We start from the raw sequence: 20,837 nt of genomic DNA, 5'->3' as shown, positions 1-20,837 counted from the left end.
TATTTATGTACTCTGCTTGTTCGTGTTTTATACTGTGCTAAACTACCAACGTAGAAAAAAGAACATGGAAATCGTAGAAATAATAAAACTATTCATTATAAAAAGCTGTGTGAAGGGACAAAGACTAATATGGTTTTGTCACGTTAAGTGAAGGGATAAGTTAAAAAAAAACTAAGCTATAGCAGCTATTTAATGACAACCATAAAAGAAGAGATTATAAAGGCGATCGAAATAACGATGAATAAATCTAAATATATTGAAAGTCACATACTGGTAGGAAAGGATCCAGGACTGTTGAAAGTTGCAGCAGGCACTGACTGCAGTGGCGACTAAAACTCTTACCGAGTTGTAAGGACATGCCGTATATGATGATATATTAATATATTCTATATTATACTTATACTATAATGATGACCAACAACATACTGTACAGTCTTAAACATTTTATCTACACTATATCGAATCGAATTTTATTGAATGTTGGATACTTGATGGATCCTTGCAGATATAGCAAATTAAAATCTTTATCCTTTATAGACAAATATCTTTGAGTTTCAGCCATGCTGTTTGTAAAAATACTATAGAACCCTATCATGAACTATATAATTATATTTCTAAGATAAAATAGATTAAATCGGAAATAGATTCACTATTCAGTATTCACCTGGTATTCATAAATTTACCGCGATGAGTAATTTATAATTACAATTTTTTTTTTTTTAATATTTAATTAATTCAATTATATGTTTATACTATTTGAAGGTTATGATATTGAAAAAAATGTGCATGACATCGTCAGTGTTGTAAATTACGTCGTTTGCCGTCAATATTATAGTACTTGTATAGTTGTATTATTATATTGAAATTCAACTGAAGCGTTCTTATTTATATCGCACGCGCCGCGGGACGGAAGAGAGAAAAATGACAAATTATACGCTTGTTTTATCGCAACCCACACGACACTATTATAGGCAAGTAATCCGTTCGTAACCGTTTTCGTTTTAATTGGTCTCGATTGACTGCCCGCGATTTCGAGTAGGCCAACGACGACAATGAAGTTCGAAAAGCTAAAGACAAAAAAATTAACACACAGAGCATTATATGTATAATGCGGATGTGGGACGCTTCGCCGGGTAGTACCGCGAGTGCACTACATACATTTATATTGTATATTATGATAATGTGCACTTTGGTCGCGAATTTTTCCTCTCTGCACGCGCCATTGTCTTAGGACGTGCCGCGGCGGCGGCCCACGTTCCGAGTCCTCCACCGCAGTCGTTTATTATGTGTATATATTATTATTATTATTATTATGTATAGCGGTCGTCGGCGTGCAAACAATGTAACGATTGTGTTCACATTCGGAACCGAGTGCGATCGGAGCCCACTCGACAATTTTTTTTTATATATAACATGTAACATAATACATATTATATGTGTGTAAACGCCACGAGATGGCCGAAAGGGACGAGCACGTCCTTGACCCAGCTGCACCGACAGACGAGTCGGCGAGTGACCAATAATATGTAAATAATTATTAGAATTACATAGCACGCGTACAATACTTATGCGCTCGCGACCCGAATTTCGGGGCGCAATCCTCCCTAGTCCCTACCGGCGATCTAACACAGGGGTGGCCAACCCAAATTATCTCGTGGGCCACTTTGGAAATACATTATAAGCTCACCGCATACTAAAAAATAACATACATTTTAGATGTACAAATTTACCATCTGAAAATATTTTAATTTTTTTTTTTTGCAACAAAAAATTAGACAGAATAGGTTAAAATGATATGCTCTCCTTATATTCCTTAAATTTCGAAAATGTATAATAAATCTCGTGGACCGCAAAAATTTCCGAGGCGGGTCGTGGGTTGGCCAATCTTGATCTATCATAATATTATACATAACAGTGAAAACCAATATCGTGTTATTAATTTTTTAATGTTGTTTTGTTGTAATTTCCACGACACGCGGTGAATAAACCTATATAATACATTATATACTACGAGGCGATGCGAGTAATAGTTTCTACAGTCAACCCACACCGCGAGCGTCTGCGGAAGACGTAAATAATTTTTAAATATTGTGTTGTTCTCGAGCGTTTGGAATAATTGTTTTGTTAATTTCCTCGTAGGTATCCGTCGAGACATATCGTATTACATTACGTTATACCCGTGCGGGATCGCGATAAACGAACCGCTCTGCGACGCAGCCAGTGACGGCGGCACGACGCACCAGAAACGTGCGTGGGCGTCGAAATAGAAATAAAATCCGTCGGATGCGAACGCACACCCTCAAACGCGTTTTCGAATCGTACGGCGGATGACGGATACGGCGATGGCGCGGGGCGGCCTGCTGTCGCGATTCTGCGTCGCATATTATAATAATATATACGCTCCGGTTGGCGCGCGCGCCTTACAACAACGCTCTACATTAGAATAATAATAATAATAATAATAATAATATAATGGTATGTGTAATGATATAAATATATATATATGTATATACATACGATTCGTGTCGTCGTCGTCGTAATAATAATATATTATATCGAAATAAAAGAATCGATTATACTCGCGCATAATATGATATTATTTAGGTACGTATAGTATGGGCATTATCATAAACGACGGTAAAACATTATAATAATGATAATAATAATAGTGTGTACATCGTAATGACGTGTATAATCGCACTGCCGAGTGGCGTGGACGGAAGCCGAGTCACGTCCCGTGAAAAACAAAAATCTATATAGGTAGGTACCGTCGAAATAACCGCCGCCGTCGACAGCCGGGCGGGCGGGCGCGCAAGCGCGCTCATACAGGACAATTCAAAATTTCAAAAAATACGACGACGACGACGACGTCACCGTCATCGACGCACTTTTTAGCCGTTTCGGGTATATACCACTAGTCTACCTGTAATAATAATAGGTATATAGGTTGGTACCTGCGTGATAATAATATTATAATAATGACATGCAGTGTGCGCGTCCATCTCTCGCGCGGTTGCACGTAAAACGCATAATGGTAATAACAATAATAATGTGCATTGTGCACGCGCATGTAGCCTTTGGCGTTGCGTATATTATAATGCCTAATATCCACCACCCCCCCTCCCCCAAAAAAAATCGTTGCTGTTGTTATTATTATACTGTCGTCGACGTCGTTTATGTGTACATTATTTCGGCGCTACCCAACCAGAGTTCCTATTTGTGTGTGTGTGTGTGAGCGCGCGATCGCGATACGCACTTTACACACACGACAGTTTATTATTATCATTACGGTTCGTATACGGTTTTTATTCATCTGTTTTTTTTTCCGTCGTCGTGTTATTTAGTTTTTTTAATTCGTACGGCGGTTGACAATAATTCAACAACGTTTACGCGGTCGTTCGAGTGGAAAATTGGACCATCCGGCAACGGCGGTGGTAGCAGCGTTATATATATATATACATATAGTATAAATAATATACTCTCGTAAACTATACTTACCTATGTGTGTGTATATTACTTATGTATTATATTATACGCGCACAACATGTATTAATATTATTATTATTATTATTATTATTGTAACAGCGCGCGTGTTCCGGGTGATGCTATCGGAAAATTGGCCGGTCTATAATATATGTATATATATATAGTACCGGACGGGGATGATGAAAGTTTGACTATATATATATATATATATTATAATAATATATTGAAACGCGATCGGGAGGGGAGGGAACTATATATGAGCACAATACGCAACACCGTCCTACGGTGGGAGGGTAGAATTTAAAACAATATTATTCACGATATAATATATTAATATATACGCGTATTCATAATAATTATTAAAATATATTACGCTGCATGTGCGCCGATGGTTCTCTTGTTTCGATGACTGTATTATAATAATAATATATTATAGTGCTGTTATTACTATGAGAATATCTGAAAACAAAACGAGTTCGTTTAACTACGATTGTCTTCGGAGTACAATCGCAAAAATTGACGTTTTCCAAAAGTTGCCCTGCGCGGTTAACGAGAGTTATTGTATTAACGAGTAAAATAAGAGAAAAAAGAACTAAAAATGATGCATTCTCCCATCGAAGCGGATGCACCGCCAAATATTTTTGTTTTGTAAGTATAAAACATAATAATAATACATAGATAGGTGTACATCTATTATTCGATATTTTCATAAAAACGTGACCGTCACCTATAAAGAACTTCGTGCAATTTTTTTTTTGCAATTATACCAATCGCTTTAACTATTATTCCAAAACTGAAAAAAAATGTTCGAAAATTTCTACGTTAATTATTAAACAGAACGTCATTATACAGTAAGGATAGTACCTATATATATATATATATATATATATTATATATATCACTAATAGTTTTATGAATTTGAAAAGTCCATACAAACTGTGCACTATACTATAATATTATAATACTAATTTTTATATTTGTATGGGTAATTCATAATATCTAATTTAGGTATTATTTAGTACATAATTACTATAATATGATGTATCGTATTATTATAATAAATCAAATTTTTATCAAATTTCAGTTAATAATATACACTCATAACAATAATATCATATTAACTTTATTTACAAGTCGACAACCAAAGATATGCAATTACTGTGATATTCGTATTTGTTTAAACATGTTCATACAATTTTCGTACCAATCATAATATCATACACCTAGTATAAAATTGGTATACCCATTCTATAATATATATTTAAAAAAAAACATAACAGCTGGTGGATGATTTTCAAAAGACCAGATGTGTGAGTGCGTACAGCATATTTTATTCATTTAGTCGCCGTTTAGTGGTTAATTTTTTTTACGCACAACGTACACATGCATTACATTGTCATTACTATCATTATTATTTTATACGATTATAATACTATATATGTATATACGTATACACGCATGGTAAAAACATTTTTTTTAAAAGGACACCGTGTCGTTACCGCAATATTAAATCAACATCCTACATACGTCTCTATTAAGACTAAGTGTTTCAGACCTTTTTCGGAATATTAAACGAAATTTCGTTCGCGGCCTACACGCGCCTTCGTCGTGGCTGCATCACGAGCGGCGGCGGCGGCGGCGGCCCCGCGACGACAGCGGAGACGGCGAACCGACAGATGGTGGTGTTCGATGGTAAATAAATTCTACGGAATTGGCGGTAGTGCGACAGTAATGCGAGTTTTTATGGCCGTGTCCGCGAGAATTAGCCGCGGGAATAAAAGACGGCGGTTTTTTCTTTATTTTCTGAGAGTTATAATATTAACAGTTTCGCAGTTACAACATTATCTCGCACGCGTATATTATATTATATTATATTATATTATATTGCACGGACATAATATATAACGCGCTGTGGGTGTGTGTGTTTTCGTTAACGCCGTGCGTTATAATACCCAGTCACACGATTAAAGTCGCGAGCGCGTGCAGAAAAAAAACTATGCACATCAAACGCGCCGAACGCGTAAAAAAAATTTTCCTGCCATACAAACCACCGACCGAGAGAGCATAAAATAAAATATGTATTATGTTACTGCGGTATTTTATTTAGGTGTTTTTTTTCCACGTTGGCCGGAACCGAGTGGGACGACGTTGCGCACCGCCGTGCTTGTAGGTATATTATGTTTTGTATAAATATTTAGATTACAGGCCACAAGAACGATATTAATTATCATGTAGTAATATTCAACCTTAAAATCAAGTCTAATAAAATCGTATTTTTGCACGCGATTATAGTGATATTTATATATATCTAAATATGTATATATAGATATATTACTAACTGGCATGGCGTGCACACGTAAAAACCTCTCCGATCCATATAATTTTTATACACATATTATATATAAATACCAGTGCGACTTGTATACTAAAGCCGCATGTTTACAGTACCGTCGGCTGTCGTGTCGTATCGTGTCCAAAAGTTGAACTTGGTCCAACTCTATAGATATTATTGCTAGTAGATCATGATAAGTAAATACGATACAAGGATTGCAACGGCTAATCATAATAAGATAAAAGACACACGACAGCTAGATGACTTAGTTGTGTAGTATAATGTTATAATTATACTCTGTTTTTTAAACGCATACATTATTTGATTGTCAACCTCGAGCCTTCGCTCATACCGATATAAAACATTTTTAAATATGCTCCTGTAAAATAGTACTAGCACATATAAGTATATTATTATAATAGGTACACCCTTAATTATTCACATTATAACGGTGACATCACTCGAAGACAAAAAAAAAACTAACAATTTATTATATTTATATATATATATGGTTATTATAATAATCAACGGAGTAACAAAATACCGAATGTTTCTGAACACGGTTGGGAGTCGCACCGGTCAGTCGTACTACTACGTGTCTCGAATTTATATGATTGCGTATTTTATTTATATACCCGCTGCGTGGAAATATACACGTCGCGTAAAAACATTAATTGTTAGATAAGTATTATAGCGCACAGGTACCTATACAGAAAATAAGCAACGATTAAATTGTCTTTATATGTATATGATGAGTGGGACATAATAATAAATGAAAAATTAATTTTTACGGCTGTATACAGTAATTATTACATACATGTGTATATATATTATGCTATATATAAGTATAATAATATGTAAGTATACATTATCATACATTTAATATATTATATGTACACATAATTATTATACCTGTTTTGTATAATACACATACCTATATTGAATTCTCTTTAAATTTATGTACGTATAACACATTTGTATGATATATCGTATATATATATATTTATATATAAAACGTAAAAATATATCTTTATATGTATATTTACTATTTTCTTGCTTTCCCGTCTCAATTATTATGTATATATATTATATAGTCATATAGTATAATTTATAATCAAATAATTTCAATTGTCGAAACGGTTAAATTATTAACATATAGAGTAATATACAATTGTAAATGTAATTTTTTAACGCTTTTATAAGATATCAGATGGGATATTATCGCCTGTAAATAACATTGACATGAACAGATATTATCCTGTACGGAACAACAACGAACGCGCGGGATCTAATAAAAACGAGGGCATTAAAGTCTCCACGCTCGTGTGTATATAATATACTTTAGTAATTTATTATGGTCTCTCCCCGTGTAAGCCGCTGCCAATTGTTATCAATCATAATTCATAATGTGCAAATTTTAATACCTCTACTGACTGGCGCACTTTTTTACTTAAATATACGCATCACGTTGTGAGTTTCTGTTCGACCGAACGTTTATTACCATTAAGTTTATACTTATACTACACCTTGTTTACATTTTCATGCTGGTCAGATGAGCGCGTACATAAATGCACTGCAGCGTTTATTATTATTATTATTATTATTGTAGATCCTCAAGTTCGATACTTAGCGCGCGGAACGAGTTTTTCCACTTTCTTACGACGGCGTCGGCGGCGGCGGCGGTGCGATGTCGTTCAAATTCAATTAAACGTTAAAAAATTCTCTACCCCCTCGCCGCTACGATAACGGCGGCCATCGATCGGTGTTATTTATATTATGCAGTACCTAACTATAATACGACGATAAGACGCGCGTATAGTCCGATTGTGCATTTCATTTATATATTATATACACCTATTTATTGTAAGTATGTGTTTTTCAAACGATTCGCGCGTTTATGAATCACGCGCGTAAAAAAAATAAATAATAAAACACGCGTTTACTATATACATATATATATATATAAGTACACACAAACGCACTCTTTATACAATATAATCTCTCGTTTATAATTATTATTATTATTATTATTGTATAATATGTGTAACTCACGCGCGTGCACATAAATCTCGTCGCGTGCTTTTCGCTCGTACCTCTATATATATATATATATATGCATTATTATTATTTTTTTATAATACGGATTTTGTGCGAACATCATCCGAGAGCGTGTGCGCGTGCGCACAATCGCGTGTGGGTGCAAAATTATACTCGGCTAAACCATTATTATCATTATTGTTATTATAATAACGATCTAGATTTAAACGAATTGATGAGATCCCAATCGGCTGCAGACAATTATATGGGTACTTACAACGGTGTGCCTCTCGCGCCGACGGACGATCCATATCGATTTTAATTGTCCCCCGAGACGTGTCGTCGTCGTCGTATTTAGTATTGCCACCCCATTTCGCTGCTGTACCTGTGTATAACTGCAGTGACCGCGACGGTCTCGTTGCATTCTTTTATCCGGCTTATTATTATTATTATAATAGTACGACCTATACGATTTTTCTTTCGCCTCGGAATTATTTATCGCGAGGGTTTAATCGCCGCAGCTATATATAGTACGTCAGAGACGAAAATAAATTTATCGGTCTCGGTCATTATATATATATATATATACGAGAATCATCGGTATATTCTCAAACGTGTGTATGATAAAATTTATTATAATATATATTTATATATAGTAATACCGCAGCGCGAACACGTATACGCGAGTCGAATTTTAATAGCTATAGCTTTTAATGAAATGTCACACCTTTATATTATATACATATTTATAGACGAACGTCATAAAACGACCGTTTCCGATTTAGGATCTTGTGTGATGATGATGATGATGACGAGTTGTAGACCGGAGCACTTTAGTTGGCATATGCACTAATCGGACATCGCTGCAGACCACTGCAGCAGTCCTAGTGGTTAATTAATTTCAACAAATTGTCGAGAAACCGAATTTAAAAGCTATTAAAAAACGACAACAACAAAAAAAAAACCACATAAACTTAAACCAGATTTATACATGTGCCCGAAAATATATAGAACTGCTGTACGCCGACGATCTTACGTCGTTTAAAACGGAATTTATTATAAAACGATCGGATCATTAAAACATATTAATATTATATTACACGCGTCTAATGATGTATATATTATGCATAATACGATTATATTATATAGGTTATTATAATAGACTTATCCATCCATCCATATCGAGTTAGATATTATATAGCGGTATACCGAGAAAAAAATCGTAATAAAAATGATAATCTCGACAGACTACGTGGACGAAGTGGTATATATCTAGAAAATGTATTACGTTTATAATAATATAATATACCGATTTTTGTATACGAATTGCGTAGTTTTCAAGTCATTGTGCATAATTTAACGATTAACAATCACTGAAAATAGTATTATTATTATTATTATTGAAAAAAGATCAAATCATAAGTGGTATTTTGTTCCATTTATATAATAAATATATAGCATAATATGAGAACCTGGCAATTACTTCTCAGGTGATTCACTTTACGACATCTCGTCGAATTACGTTTCTGACAGTATATTACCATTTTCCACCTGCACAGATAATATAATATACTCAAAAGGGTTTCGTGACAAACCGACTTCACAAATAAACGTGTGTTTCCTACAAGTTCCCTAAAAGCAATATACTGTATAATATATGGTCGTATACGCGGTCCTGCGCATTTGAAGTCAAATCAAACTATTATTACTTTCAAAATATCTCATCTTCTCTGTTCCACAATATGAACCCACACGATTTCGACTTTCGTCCTTCGACGCAGAGTATCGCCGAAATTTTCTGTATTTGACATAATATTTCGTCTCGAACGATCCACAGCTGCAGGTCAAAGACGTCTAAATCGTATGATTTATGTATGTATTGGAGTGACCCACCACCGTGGTACCAAATCAAATTGACTAAAAATTGAGCGGAGACCTTATTATTATTAAAACCTTGTAATCTATTGACAAAAAACGGCAAACGGTAAGAGATTGCGATATCCTATAATATATAATATTATATATTATTATAATCATCGCGTGCAGCGGTAACCGCGATGTAAGGTATACTGCAAGCAGATTCGGCGGACAAAATAGACAAAGTATATTGAAACCTCTCAAACTCTATAACAGCTGAAAACAATCCTGATCGAGACACTGTACAAATATTATAGATACATATAATTATATATATATATATATGATGTAAGCATATTATACAAGGATACGCAGTAAATATGCGCAGGAATGCCGTTAATAATCGCGCAGACAAAATGACGGTTAATATGTGTCTTACATAGCACGCGGGCCCCATCACGTACCTGTTGTATATATATACGCACATGATATGTTATTATTATACGTATATAACGCGTAGTACGACGGGAACACCGTCGAGCGATCGTCGTCGATGCACAATGCCAAAATTCTCGGCTTCCGATCGACGCCATATAAAATAATAATAAATACGCGCGTATATAATATCATCATCGTCACATTATCATTATAATATTATAATATTATGTCTACTACCTATATACTGCTACTACGCGACTCGATCAATATCGCGCACAGCACACGCGTACGCCGCTATCATAGCCCACGAGTGTGTGTGTGTGTGTGTTTATTATATATATTGTTTTCGTGTTTATATTGTCTCCGTCCGCGTAATGTAAAAATTATATTATTATCATTATTGTTATTACTCACTGTGTACCTATAGCTATAGCTGTATTGGTAAGAAAATAAAACTGCCTCGAGTGGTTTTAATAATGTTTTTCTCCGTCTCGCGGCGGCCCGCGATACGCGTAATATGCGTTAACTGAGCTCGCGCACATAATAACTATATATATATATTATTTAATAATAATATCAATATGTGACGTACACACACACACAATATTGTCCGCTCGCGCGTGCGTCGGTATTGTAACATTATTATTTTTATTATTGTTGTTGTATTCGTCTATGTACAGCCGTTATGTCTTATGTACGCAGAGACCGTTTTGTCTCGTCCCAGGGTCGAGGACCTCTATCTAACGTCTCCCCGGCTCTCCGACACCGACCGACCGTCTACGACGACTACAACGACGACGACGACGACGACGACGTCTATACTACACATTATTATTATTATTATTTATTATTATTATTATTATTATTATTATTATTATATACTTTACACGACATACTTATACATATGCATACTCACACACATACACATACACACACTCACACACACACACACACACACACACACGACCCGACCCGACCCGAGGCGCTCTGTCGCCGAGGCTGACGCGGAAGAGTGGACGAGGAGAGAAACGCGCACAGCGCACAAATTAGACGCATTTTTTACTACGAGTCATCGACGTCGGCATATTGTGTAGGTACTACTATAGCAGGTACACCCGTGTGTATAAAAAAATAATATCTGCATAATAATATCATAACGTCCGCGTGTGTCTAATAATCGCGCGATCCGATAGTTTGCCGCGGCGATAATTATCGTATACGACTGTCGAATGTCGGCCCGTCGCGGCGGCGTTGGCGCGCATAATGGTTTTCGGGCCAATAATAATAATAACAACGACGACAATAATTGTTCTGCACCGCGGCCGTATAGCGCGTATAATGTATTATTATCGTGGCATTGTAATATACATTTATATACCTACCATACCGCAGTAATTAGTATTTATTTCGCGCGACTTTCTCCCGCAGTCTGTGGTGACTCATCCCCACGCCACCGCTGACGAACGGATTTCCGCGACCTCGGACGACATTTTGCCCGCGATACGATAATAATATATACGAATATGCGAGTGTAATGCGCGCGCGACCATTGAAATATATTCGTATAATATTATATGCTAAGAGTGATGGTATATCCGCGATATTTTATTATTAAGTAGAGCGGCGGCGGCGGCGGCGGCGGCGGTGGTGGACCGAAATCGGTCGGGTCAAATATCGTAAAATCGAATAAAAACCGACACGCGATCCGATCGTCGGAGTAATAATACCTATAACAAACTATATTATAATATACATTATGCGCATAATAGCCGTACGATCGCGGAATTTATCGTAACGGTGAAGTGACTTTTTTTTTCTCTAATACGTAAATTAACAACTGTTAATAATTTTTAAATATATTATATTAAACTATAAAAACCGTTTTACGACGTATCGGATGATAAAACGTTTCCAGAACGTCGATACGTTTAAAACAACATTATGACACAGATAAATAACAACAATAATAATAAACACGAATATCGTTATATTATAGTGTACGCGTACATAAAACAGATGGTTTTTCTGATCGCGCAATTAACTGCGATTCGATAAATTTAAGTATAGGTATACCTACTTAATACCGGCATATTTTATTATGGAATTAATATACGAATACGTTTAGGTAACGTAATATATATGTTATATGCTTTTGTATAAACAGAATTTGCAATGTTATAAGATGAAACCTTAAAATACATAATATATATAATTCGAAATATTTGGCACATCCAATCTGTTCGCCGGTCTATATAGGAACACTCGTCTATGATAACATTCGGGTATATATTTAGTGCGTTTCATATCGATCAAAAACCGAAACACGTATATATTATAATAATGCGGTGTAGGTAGGTATAATAGATTAATAGTGTATTATAATATATTTAACTATACGCGAACACCGAGGCAGCAGCAGAAGCGGATAAACGAAATAATCAAAATATCTGCGCGCCGGACGGTTGGCAAATGTAATTACACTGCGAACATCGTGTTAGGGTTTAATTTAGTGGTATTAGAAAAAAAAAAATGCGCACACGGCACTTCGACATGCGCCGGGAGGCAATTTGTTTAACTTCGACGTGTCCGAAACCTCCAATTAAATATCCGCGGCCTCCGCGCACGCGGTAGTCATTACATATTATATATCATGCTACGTGTCCAGGGACCAGCTATAGATTAACGAGGTGTCGAAATAAAAAACATTTTGAAGGAGGCCGACCACGGGGTTTTTCGGGAAAATGAAAAACACTTGGTTTTGGATTATTTTTTTAAACAAAAATACAACGGAATTTAATCGTCGGGTGGAAAGAAAAATATAGCAAACGAAATTGTACTGAAAGATCAACGGCAGAAAATCTTGTTTGTGTGCGTTTATGAAAAAAAAAAAATAGTTATTTATAAGAAGACGTGAATATAATACGTGATCTCTATACTCGCGCACGTGTCCGTCTAATTCGAGCAATATCGCGTATATTCCAATAGGCGAAATCAAAATGGAGACGAATTTAATAACATGTTAAGTGAAGAATATTTTCGAAATAATAACGTCATGTCCTGCAGCTTTTTAAATTATTATATTGTTCGTGCTGTTGTAAATTTTTCGTCAGAAACTATTTTTTTTAAATATATAATATAATACATATTATAACATTATCTCGGAAATGTTGTTATTTTAAAATGTTTGAATAGGTATTTTAATTCTAATGTAATATTAATCTGGACGCGTCAAATTATTAGTTTTCGTATTGGAATTTCACTATACACTGCGACCGGACAGACCATAATATTATATACCAAGCGAAACACGAGTGTCAGCAGCAGCAGCAGCAGCAGACTGTCTGGGCCACAGTGTACGGTGGTGCCACGCGTTGGCGTCGTCCCTGAGAAGTCCGATTCGATTACACGGTCCGGTGATCGTCCGCGATGGCGTTGTGTTGTTTGAAAGCAAAAAAGGCTTTTGTGTATGTGACTAAAGGTTGTTTCGCTTGTCTCCCCGTTACAATACCGGCGCCTGCGAAGTGATATAGGTACCCTTTTACACGGGAGGTGGTACGATATATAATAATAATGTTCATTCACAAAAACACTAAGACATAAATCGCGCATGTATATACAGTCATCATATTGTATAGGCTGTAACACACATACCGCGTATATTTATATATACTCGTGTATCAGTATATTATTTGTAGTAATGGGTTTTGGAATGCTGTTTGATGTCGTCGGATAACCCTAATGGGTTGTATTTTCGGCGTTTCGATTTATTATATTATGTATTTTTATATTATATAGGTACATGATGGCGCAGGTATTCTGACAAAATTCTACGGATTATATAGGACTATTATATATTATGTACATGCTGCAGATATGAACGATTAAAACATAAAATTACCTGTGTGTATTCTTTGGTGGGCTTTTAGGTGAGAGCTTTTAGTGTATCCTTTGTTGCAACCTATAATTAAGACAATGATAATTAACAATCGGTATAAATAAACTTTTCCCATGTCAACACGACCGTTGACCGCAATTATCTTACGATTACCTACGTATATTTGTATATAAGTATACGATTATAATAGTTATAATATTATGTATCAATGCCGTAACCAAGCGGGTGAAATTTGTGTTATCAATAATGTTATCATTGATTGCTACATTTTTTAAGCGTTTATGAATTAATTTAATTATTATCCTTTAATTTTTTTTTTTTTTTTATTACAGTTAAATGTTTATCAATCGACTATTACTTACCGCCGAAATTGCAATGATGAGTCCGCCTCCTTTCCAAGTCCGGGTTGTTCCGTCTGTTGAACTTCATGGACCTTTGGATGGCGTTGCAGCGAGGTGTGGGATACGGTGGCGGTGGCGTCCGCCGTTTACCGGGCGAACCCGGCTCGGAAATGGGAGGCGTCATGGGTGCCACGCGCGGGAAGTAACCGTGGTGGTGGTGATGCTGTTGGTGATGGTGATCATGGTGGTGATAGTGCACGTGCAAATAAGACGGCGTGTACAGCCCCGGGCTGGCCACCGACTGGTACTCGGGACTGTTGGCTTCCGGTGCTTCGACTTTGACGTGGGTCACTTGCAGCGATTGGTCGTCGAGCGTGGAGAACATTTGCGGGTCTACCACCTCGTTCATCTCGAACCACGGAGGCTCTTGAGATTCATCAGTATGATGGCCGTTCTGCAGGATCGAGTCCTGCACGGTCCGCGCACCCATGCCGGTTGTCTCGAAGAAGTCGCACAAGACCGGCTCGTTTCTAGACTTGATGACATGTTGGTCTTCGACCATCAGACCTTGTAACATCGAATCGAAGTCGGGAGTCTGAAAAATTAAAAATGTATTATTATTATTATAGAAACAAAAATTCAAATATTTAATATACAGTATTAACATCACGAAAAATTGTATTTTAAATAACTGTATGTTAATAAATATAGAATATTATAATATCTAATAAACATAATATCTATAATGTTTATGATTATCACAACTGTAAAAGTTTTGAAATCAGTCAGCAGATAACGATGATCCTACATCTTACAACTCTGTGTACGCGTGTATATAACAATAAATAGCAATAAATGTTTGGAAACGTAACGTTATTAAATGTTTTCCACTGTTCCTTATACATATTATATTATATCCGAAACTATATTTAGTTTTATGTGATAGTAAGTGTTTAATAAAGTGGTACATAACGATGATACAATGTATATATACCTATAATGAGTATATACAGGAATTATGTATAGTATTAATGTCGAGATAAAAATCACCTAATAGTAATAAAACTTTTTAGATTGTTATTGGTCATTAACCGTATGATATTCCAATCCGTTTACGAAAAAATAAACGATATAATATTATACATAAATATATATATATATTCGTCGAAGCGGCGTTCTGGCGTTAAAGTCTCCGCGTTAAATAATACAATAATATATATAATATAATAACTCATTGAACAAATAATCAAATTAAACGTCGTCTTTCGTTTATTATAGGTATATATATATATATATATATTGTGCATTCACAGTACATATAATATAATATACGAATGTTATTTGTTATGTGTATAATATAATATAATCTCCCTGGATAACATGTACATATATACAATATAAATACTATAAACACACACACACACACACATACACATACACAATAATAACCACTCTCGACTATATCGAGTTGTATATATATATATATATATAAATACACACACGAGTTTATCTACTGGTTTAGTTACGTTCGGTTTTTATAGGTCTATGTGGTGATATAAACCGAAACCGAACGCATATAATATATATAAGTACGATAATATGTATAAAGGTATACCCGCGCCGTACGTGTTAAAATAGAAAAACACGGAAATGGTTTTTGGCAACGCATAGGTCTCCAATATCTATGTATACACGCGCGCACACACACACACACACACACACATACCTGATGACGACTACGACGACGACCGGATCGTGGCGAGCGTGGGCTGTGTCTTAATGGGCTCCGGATATGTTTATGGCAACGGCAGGAAAACCGAGACACATGGTCGTAAATACGACGCGGTATTTCGGCAATCTTGCGATGAGGGTATACGCGTATTATATTTCAAATCTTTTTATTTAATTTTTTTTTTCTTTCTATTAATCACGCGTGGACGTTTCGCATATATATAAAAGGGTATATAATATTATATAGTAATAAGTCCCAATACGATACGCGTATATACTTAACTATATCAATATATATTATATAATACATCAATAGACATAAAATATAATAAATACGCGCCCAGAGCTATTACACTAACATTATTAATCTTTATACAACATTTTCTAGGCACGCATCGTTCTATCATATTTAAAAGGTATCATTTTTCGCCAAAATCAATATATTATCTCACCCGTTTAAGAGACGCGTCTCGTCCGCATGTGTTATTATATCTCGGTTAATGATGCGTACTGTATTTACATTTTAACAGTCCTTATTTAATTAAATAACTTCGTTAGTTTTAATATTGAAGTTTTATTATCAAACCCAAAGGTAACAACGTATTTTGTGGTTTATCGGACATTTTGTTTCTATGTCTTCAATTTGAAGCATGTACAAATTATTACAAATTAAAAATGCTCATAACTTACTTCAAAAATATCGAAAAATACACTTCCGACAAACCATGGAATATGTATTGTTACATTCGAGTTTGATAATAGGTAAATATTACTACTATAATACTCTCGTAAAACTAGATGAGAACTATACTGCAATCTTGCACCGGTATATGTAAATGTTGTTATATGTATTATATACGCACTTGTAGTGCAATACGGAGATAACGCAATAAGCGGCGGGGCGACGTCCTCTTATTAACTCTTAAACGTATATCATGAGCATATTATAGAATGCGGTGATCCATTAAAGAGTACACTCATTGGTTTTTAAAGTTTTGATTATTTTTTAAACAATTTTTTTTACATAACTTGTTGTCATCGCAAAATCTTAATTTATAATTATAGAGTCTTGATGAGTGGAGTAAATTGGTACAAGCCTACTCCACAAAATGATGGTTTACGCTCATTCATCACTCCACTCGTCGTCTTAACATTAAATACGTACTTGTAACTAATTAACTATACACTCGTTCGGAATTCAATACTTATATATACAGCTAAATACTCCGAAAAATACTCTGAATTAGTACATCGCGATCGGTTTAAAATATACAAGTAGGCATATATTGTAAAAATAATGTGCAATACTGGTAAACGGTGTGAATCGGGCTGATTCTGCAGTATAAATATACAAAACACAATATTACAGGTTCACTGCCGAAGTGCTGAAAATATAAATCAGCCCGCTTATTATTTAAAAACTATCGACGTGTGACAATCATATAATATATTGTATGGCGTGCGTATGCAATTAAAATGTAGTGCGTGCGTGCGCGTGCGTATAATATACATTATATTCGCCGACACAAGACCGTTTTAATTTGTTGTCATGATAATTGTTCGTCTAAATTGCGCGTACAGATATAATATATATATATATATGTATAACATATGCAGTCCGTTTATATAGCCTAACCGAGATTTTATTGTATATATTTAAATAGTTATAGGCGAGTTGTGCGCCGGTCTTTCCGCTTTTCCGCATCGTATTATACGTATGATCTGCGGCACTGCTGCCGACATCGTTTATGACTAACCGCGAATCAGTGTAATTAGGCATATCATAGTATAATATGTATTATATCCGACTGTATATATGTCCGGACCATCTGGTCTGCTGCCACTACTGCTGCAACGTTATGCAAGACCTTCCGCTCAACAGCGTTGTGAAATAAGAATACGATCTGTGTTGCGTTTTCGGATGTATAATATAATAATATAATTTTTTATGCATCTCTCGAACAGGACACCCACTTGCACGGACATGCGTCAATTCGACAAAAAAACAATTATTTCCTATAATATATACCAGTGTATCGTATGCTACATCGATCACGACTAAACCGCCTAATCATAGGTTATTACCGATTATCGTTTTATTAAGCGTTTCGATTAACGAAACGTGTCGAATGACTTTGAATACTTCGTCTTTTATTGACTCGAATGCGTCTGTCGTACCTACGTAAATTATATTAAACGTATAATATGCTCGTCTTAGAAATTAGAATATCGCCAGAAGAAGACGCGCGCATAACGAGCGCATTGTATACAAATAGTGTAGCATTATTATAATATATGTATACATTATTATCGTTCATCGGCAAATAGTCATTATATTGTTTATACTTCTACTCAGATATGGAAATTACAGTATTAATTTGTCATCGAAATTGTTGGAAAATACAAATGAATATGTATTATAAAATTTGTAATAACGAACGTACAATACATAAATATCATATTATCTATAACAATTTATAATATATACACAATAATATAATACTATACAGCGCGCGCAGTTATTACGATATCTTTCGTCATTATTATCAGTATATATATATATATATATGTGTGTGTGTGTAATTACATAAACGTTGTGGTTTTATTTATTGTGTTTGCTTTACTCCGTGTTCGCTGCTACATATATACAACAGGTAGGCATATAATAGAGTTAATAATATAATTCTGTTTGATTAAGAATATAAACATATTATCTTGTACCGCGCACATAACATATTTATACGTATATTATACATTATATACGAGAAACGTGTGTACTTGTCCTAGTCGATAAATCTATCGGTCCCGCCGAGAAATACGTTCGAATGTATATTATATTGTATTATATATAGTACCTATACGACGGTGTCGGTGTACACATATACCATATATAATATATATAGTATAAGAACTTGGCACTGAACATAATTTATCTAGCATAATAATTTTCCTACGACGCATTGCTGTAATTTTACAATACCTACATAAATACGCGCGTTGTCGAACAATAGCTGTCCTATTATACGCACAGGGGTGTGAAAGAAACATATTTTGCGACAGCTGTTGGTCAGCATCATAGTGCATAATATATTTTCTCGTGCGCACAGTCGTCTCCGAGAGACGCGTATTACAAGATAATTTAGTGGAAGACGATAACTCGTTTTTCCTCGACGCTCGAAACAGTCGAGACAATATATAGGAATTCGACAAAGGAAAATACAAATATAAATACGAATCTATAAGTCTTTAAACACATACGTATTAATAATATTCAGATAATAATATGTTGTCGTTAAATCGTAAGACATTCAAAGTGCTAGTCCGTCGTGTCGTTCTCGTCGTTTAACAAACGTGTGACGGTCACAACCAAACGCGAAATCGCTGTGGACCACCCTGTATTATACGACGTTTACCTACCTATATATGACGGTATATATCTACATATTACCGTATAGCGCGGAGTCGATTATTTATTCATTTTTCTCCGCATTATTATGTATATATGTTACGCGTGTGCCTCTGTACGATATATTATAATATATAATATATATATAAAAATGCGTCTGTGTGCCTATACACATACCGCTGTTGTGCAAGACAAAAATATGCGTTTTTATTACGACTGCGGCTGTGGCGCGCGAAACGCGCAACCTCCGCAGAGGTCTCCGAGCGCACGCACAAAACACACGGCTGTGTTGTAGCAGTCCACCACGCGCCCGCGTCTGATTGATGGCGTTTTAATGAAGTGTCTCGGCAGAGAACGGTCGGCCGAGGATAGTCGTTAATGCGTACAGCCTCGAACTTGACGTGTATACATGTGTGTGCACGCCATTGTATTTATACAATGCGGTTGACCCATTCACTTTGCACCACATTTCCCGAGGTCTGCAGCAACGGCAGCAGCACTCAGCGGAGCGGTGTGTGCGTGCGCGTGTTGTATAGTTGCGCAAAAAAAAAAAAAAAAAACACAAATCGTATATTATAATCGATATGTCGAGTAGGTATATAAATGTGTATATATATATGATAACATTGATAATATGTATATACATAATATATAGGTATACACTGCGGTATACAGGTATCTATATTTTTTCTAATAATATATGTATTATTTCGCCGTCCCCCGCCGAGTCGAACGTTCCACTGCCAATAATATAGGCACCCGACGACGGAATCGAAAATAAACCGTCGTCGAGCTTTTTATAAAAACGTTTCGATAAAAGTGTCTGTATGTACGCATATTATATTCAAGCGTAAGTTCATATATAATCGCTGCGGCGAGTGACCCGCAACATACCAGTTCTCACAACAACAATAACGTCATCGGGTAATTGCACTTATTAATATGTCGGATCGTATAGGTATATTATATTATACTCGTGACAGAAAAGGGTATAATGTTCGAATTGCACTCGTTCCGCGAACGTTACATAAACCAATTTGTTAACGGATAATTAATATTTTTAATAACATTTTTTTTTTTTACGTAAAAACGAGAATAGAAAATTACGTTTAACGCGTTACTCTGCAGTGTAATATACTAAGGTCGTTGTCAATAACTATATACAATAAATGTCGTATATTAAAAATAAGATATATATTATAACGCGGTACGAATGGATCGAATTCGATTCGAATATTTTGGTCAGTGCAGTTCGATAATCCCCATATCACGATCGCGTATACCTAATATATCATAATATTATATTCGCGATAC

General features: G+C 35.4%; 1 protein-coding gene across 2 annotated transcripts in view; it reads right to left on the bottom strand.

Moving 5' to 3' along the window:
• LOC132920518 (Kruppel-like factor 1) overlaps nt 1–20,837 on the bottom strand; it is a 90,687-nt gene that overhangs the window by 4,255 nt on the left and 65,595 nt on the right. For both annotated transcript variants that reach the window (XM_060982974.1, XM_060982975.1), the window contains 2 exons: nt 14,408–14,981; nt 14,049–14,108 (listed from right to left, as the gene is read on the bottom strand). In XM_060982974.1, coding sequence (XP_060838957.1) covers nt 14,049–14,108; nt 14,408–14,981 — 634 coding nt within the window. The remainder of the gene's footprint in view (nt 1–14,048; nt 14,109–14,407; nt 14,982–20,837) is intronic.

Source organism: Rhopalosiphum padi, chromosome 2 (genome assembly GCF_020882245.1).
Source record: "Rhopalosiphum padi isolate XX-2018 chromosome 2, ASM2088224v1, whole genome shotgun sequence".
Classification (NCBI taxonomy): domain Eukaryota; kingdom Metazoa; phylum Arthropoda; class Insecta; order Hemiptera; family Aphididae; genus Rhopalosiphum; species Rhopalosiphum padi.
Note: the sequence above shows the minus strand (reverse complement) of the source record. Positions and strands in the feature narration are given on the sequence as shown.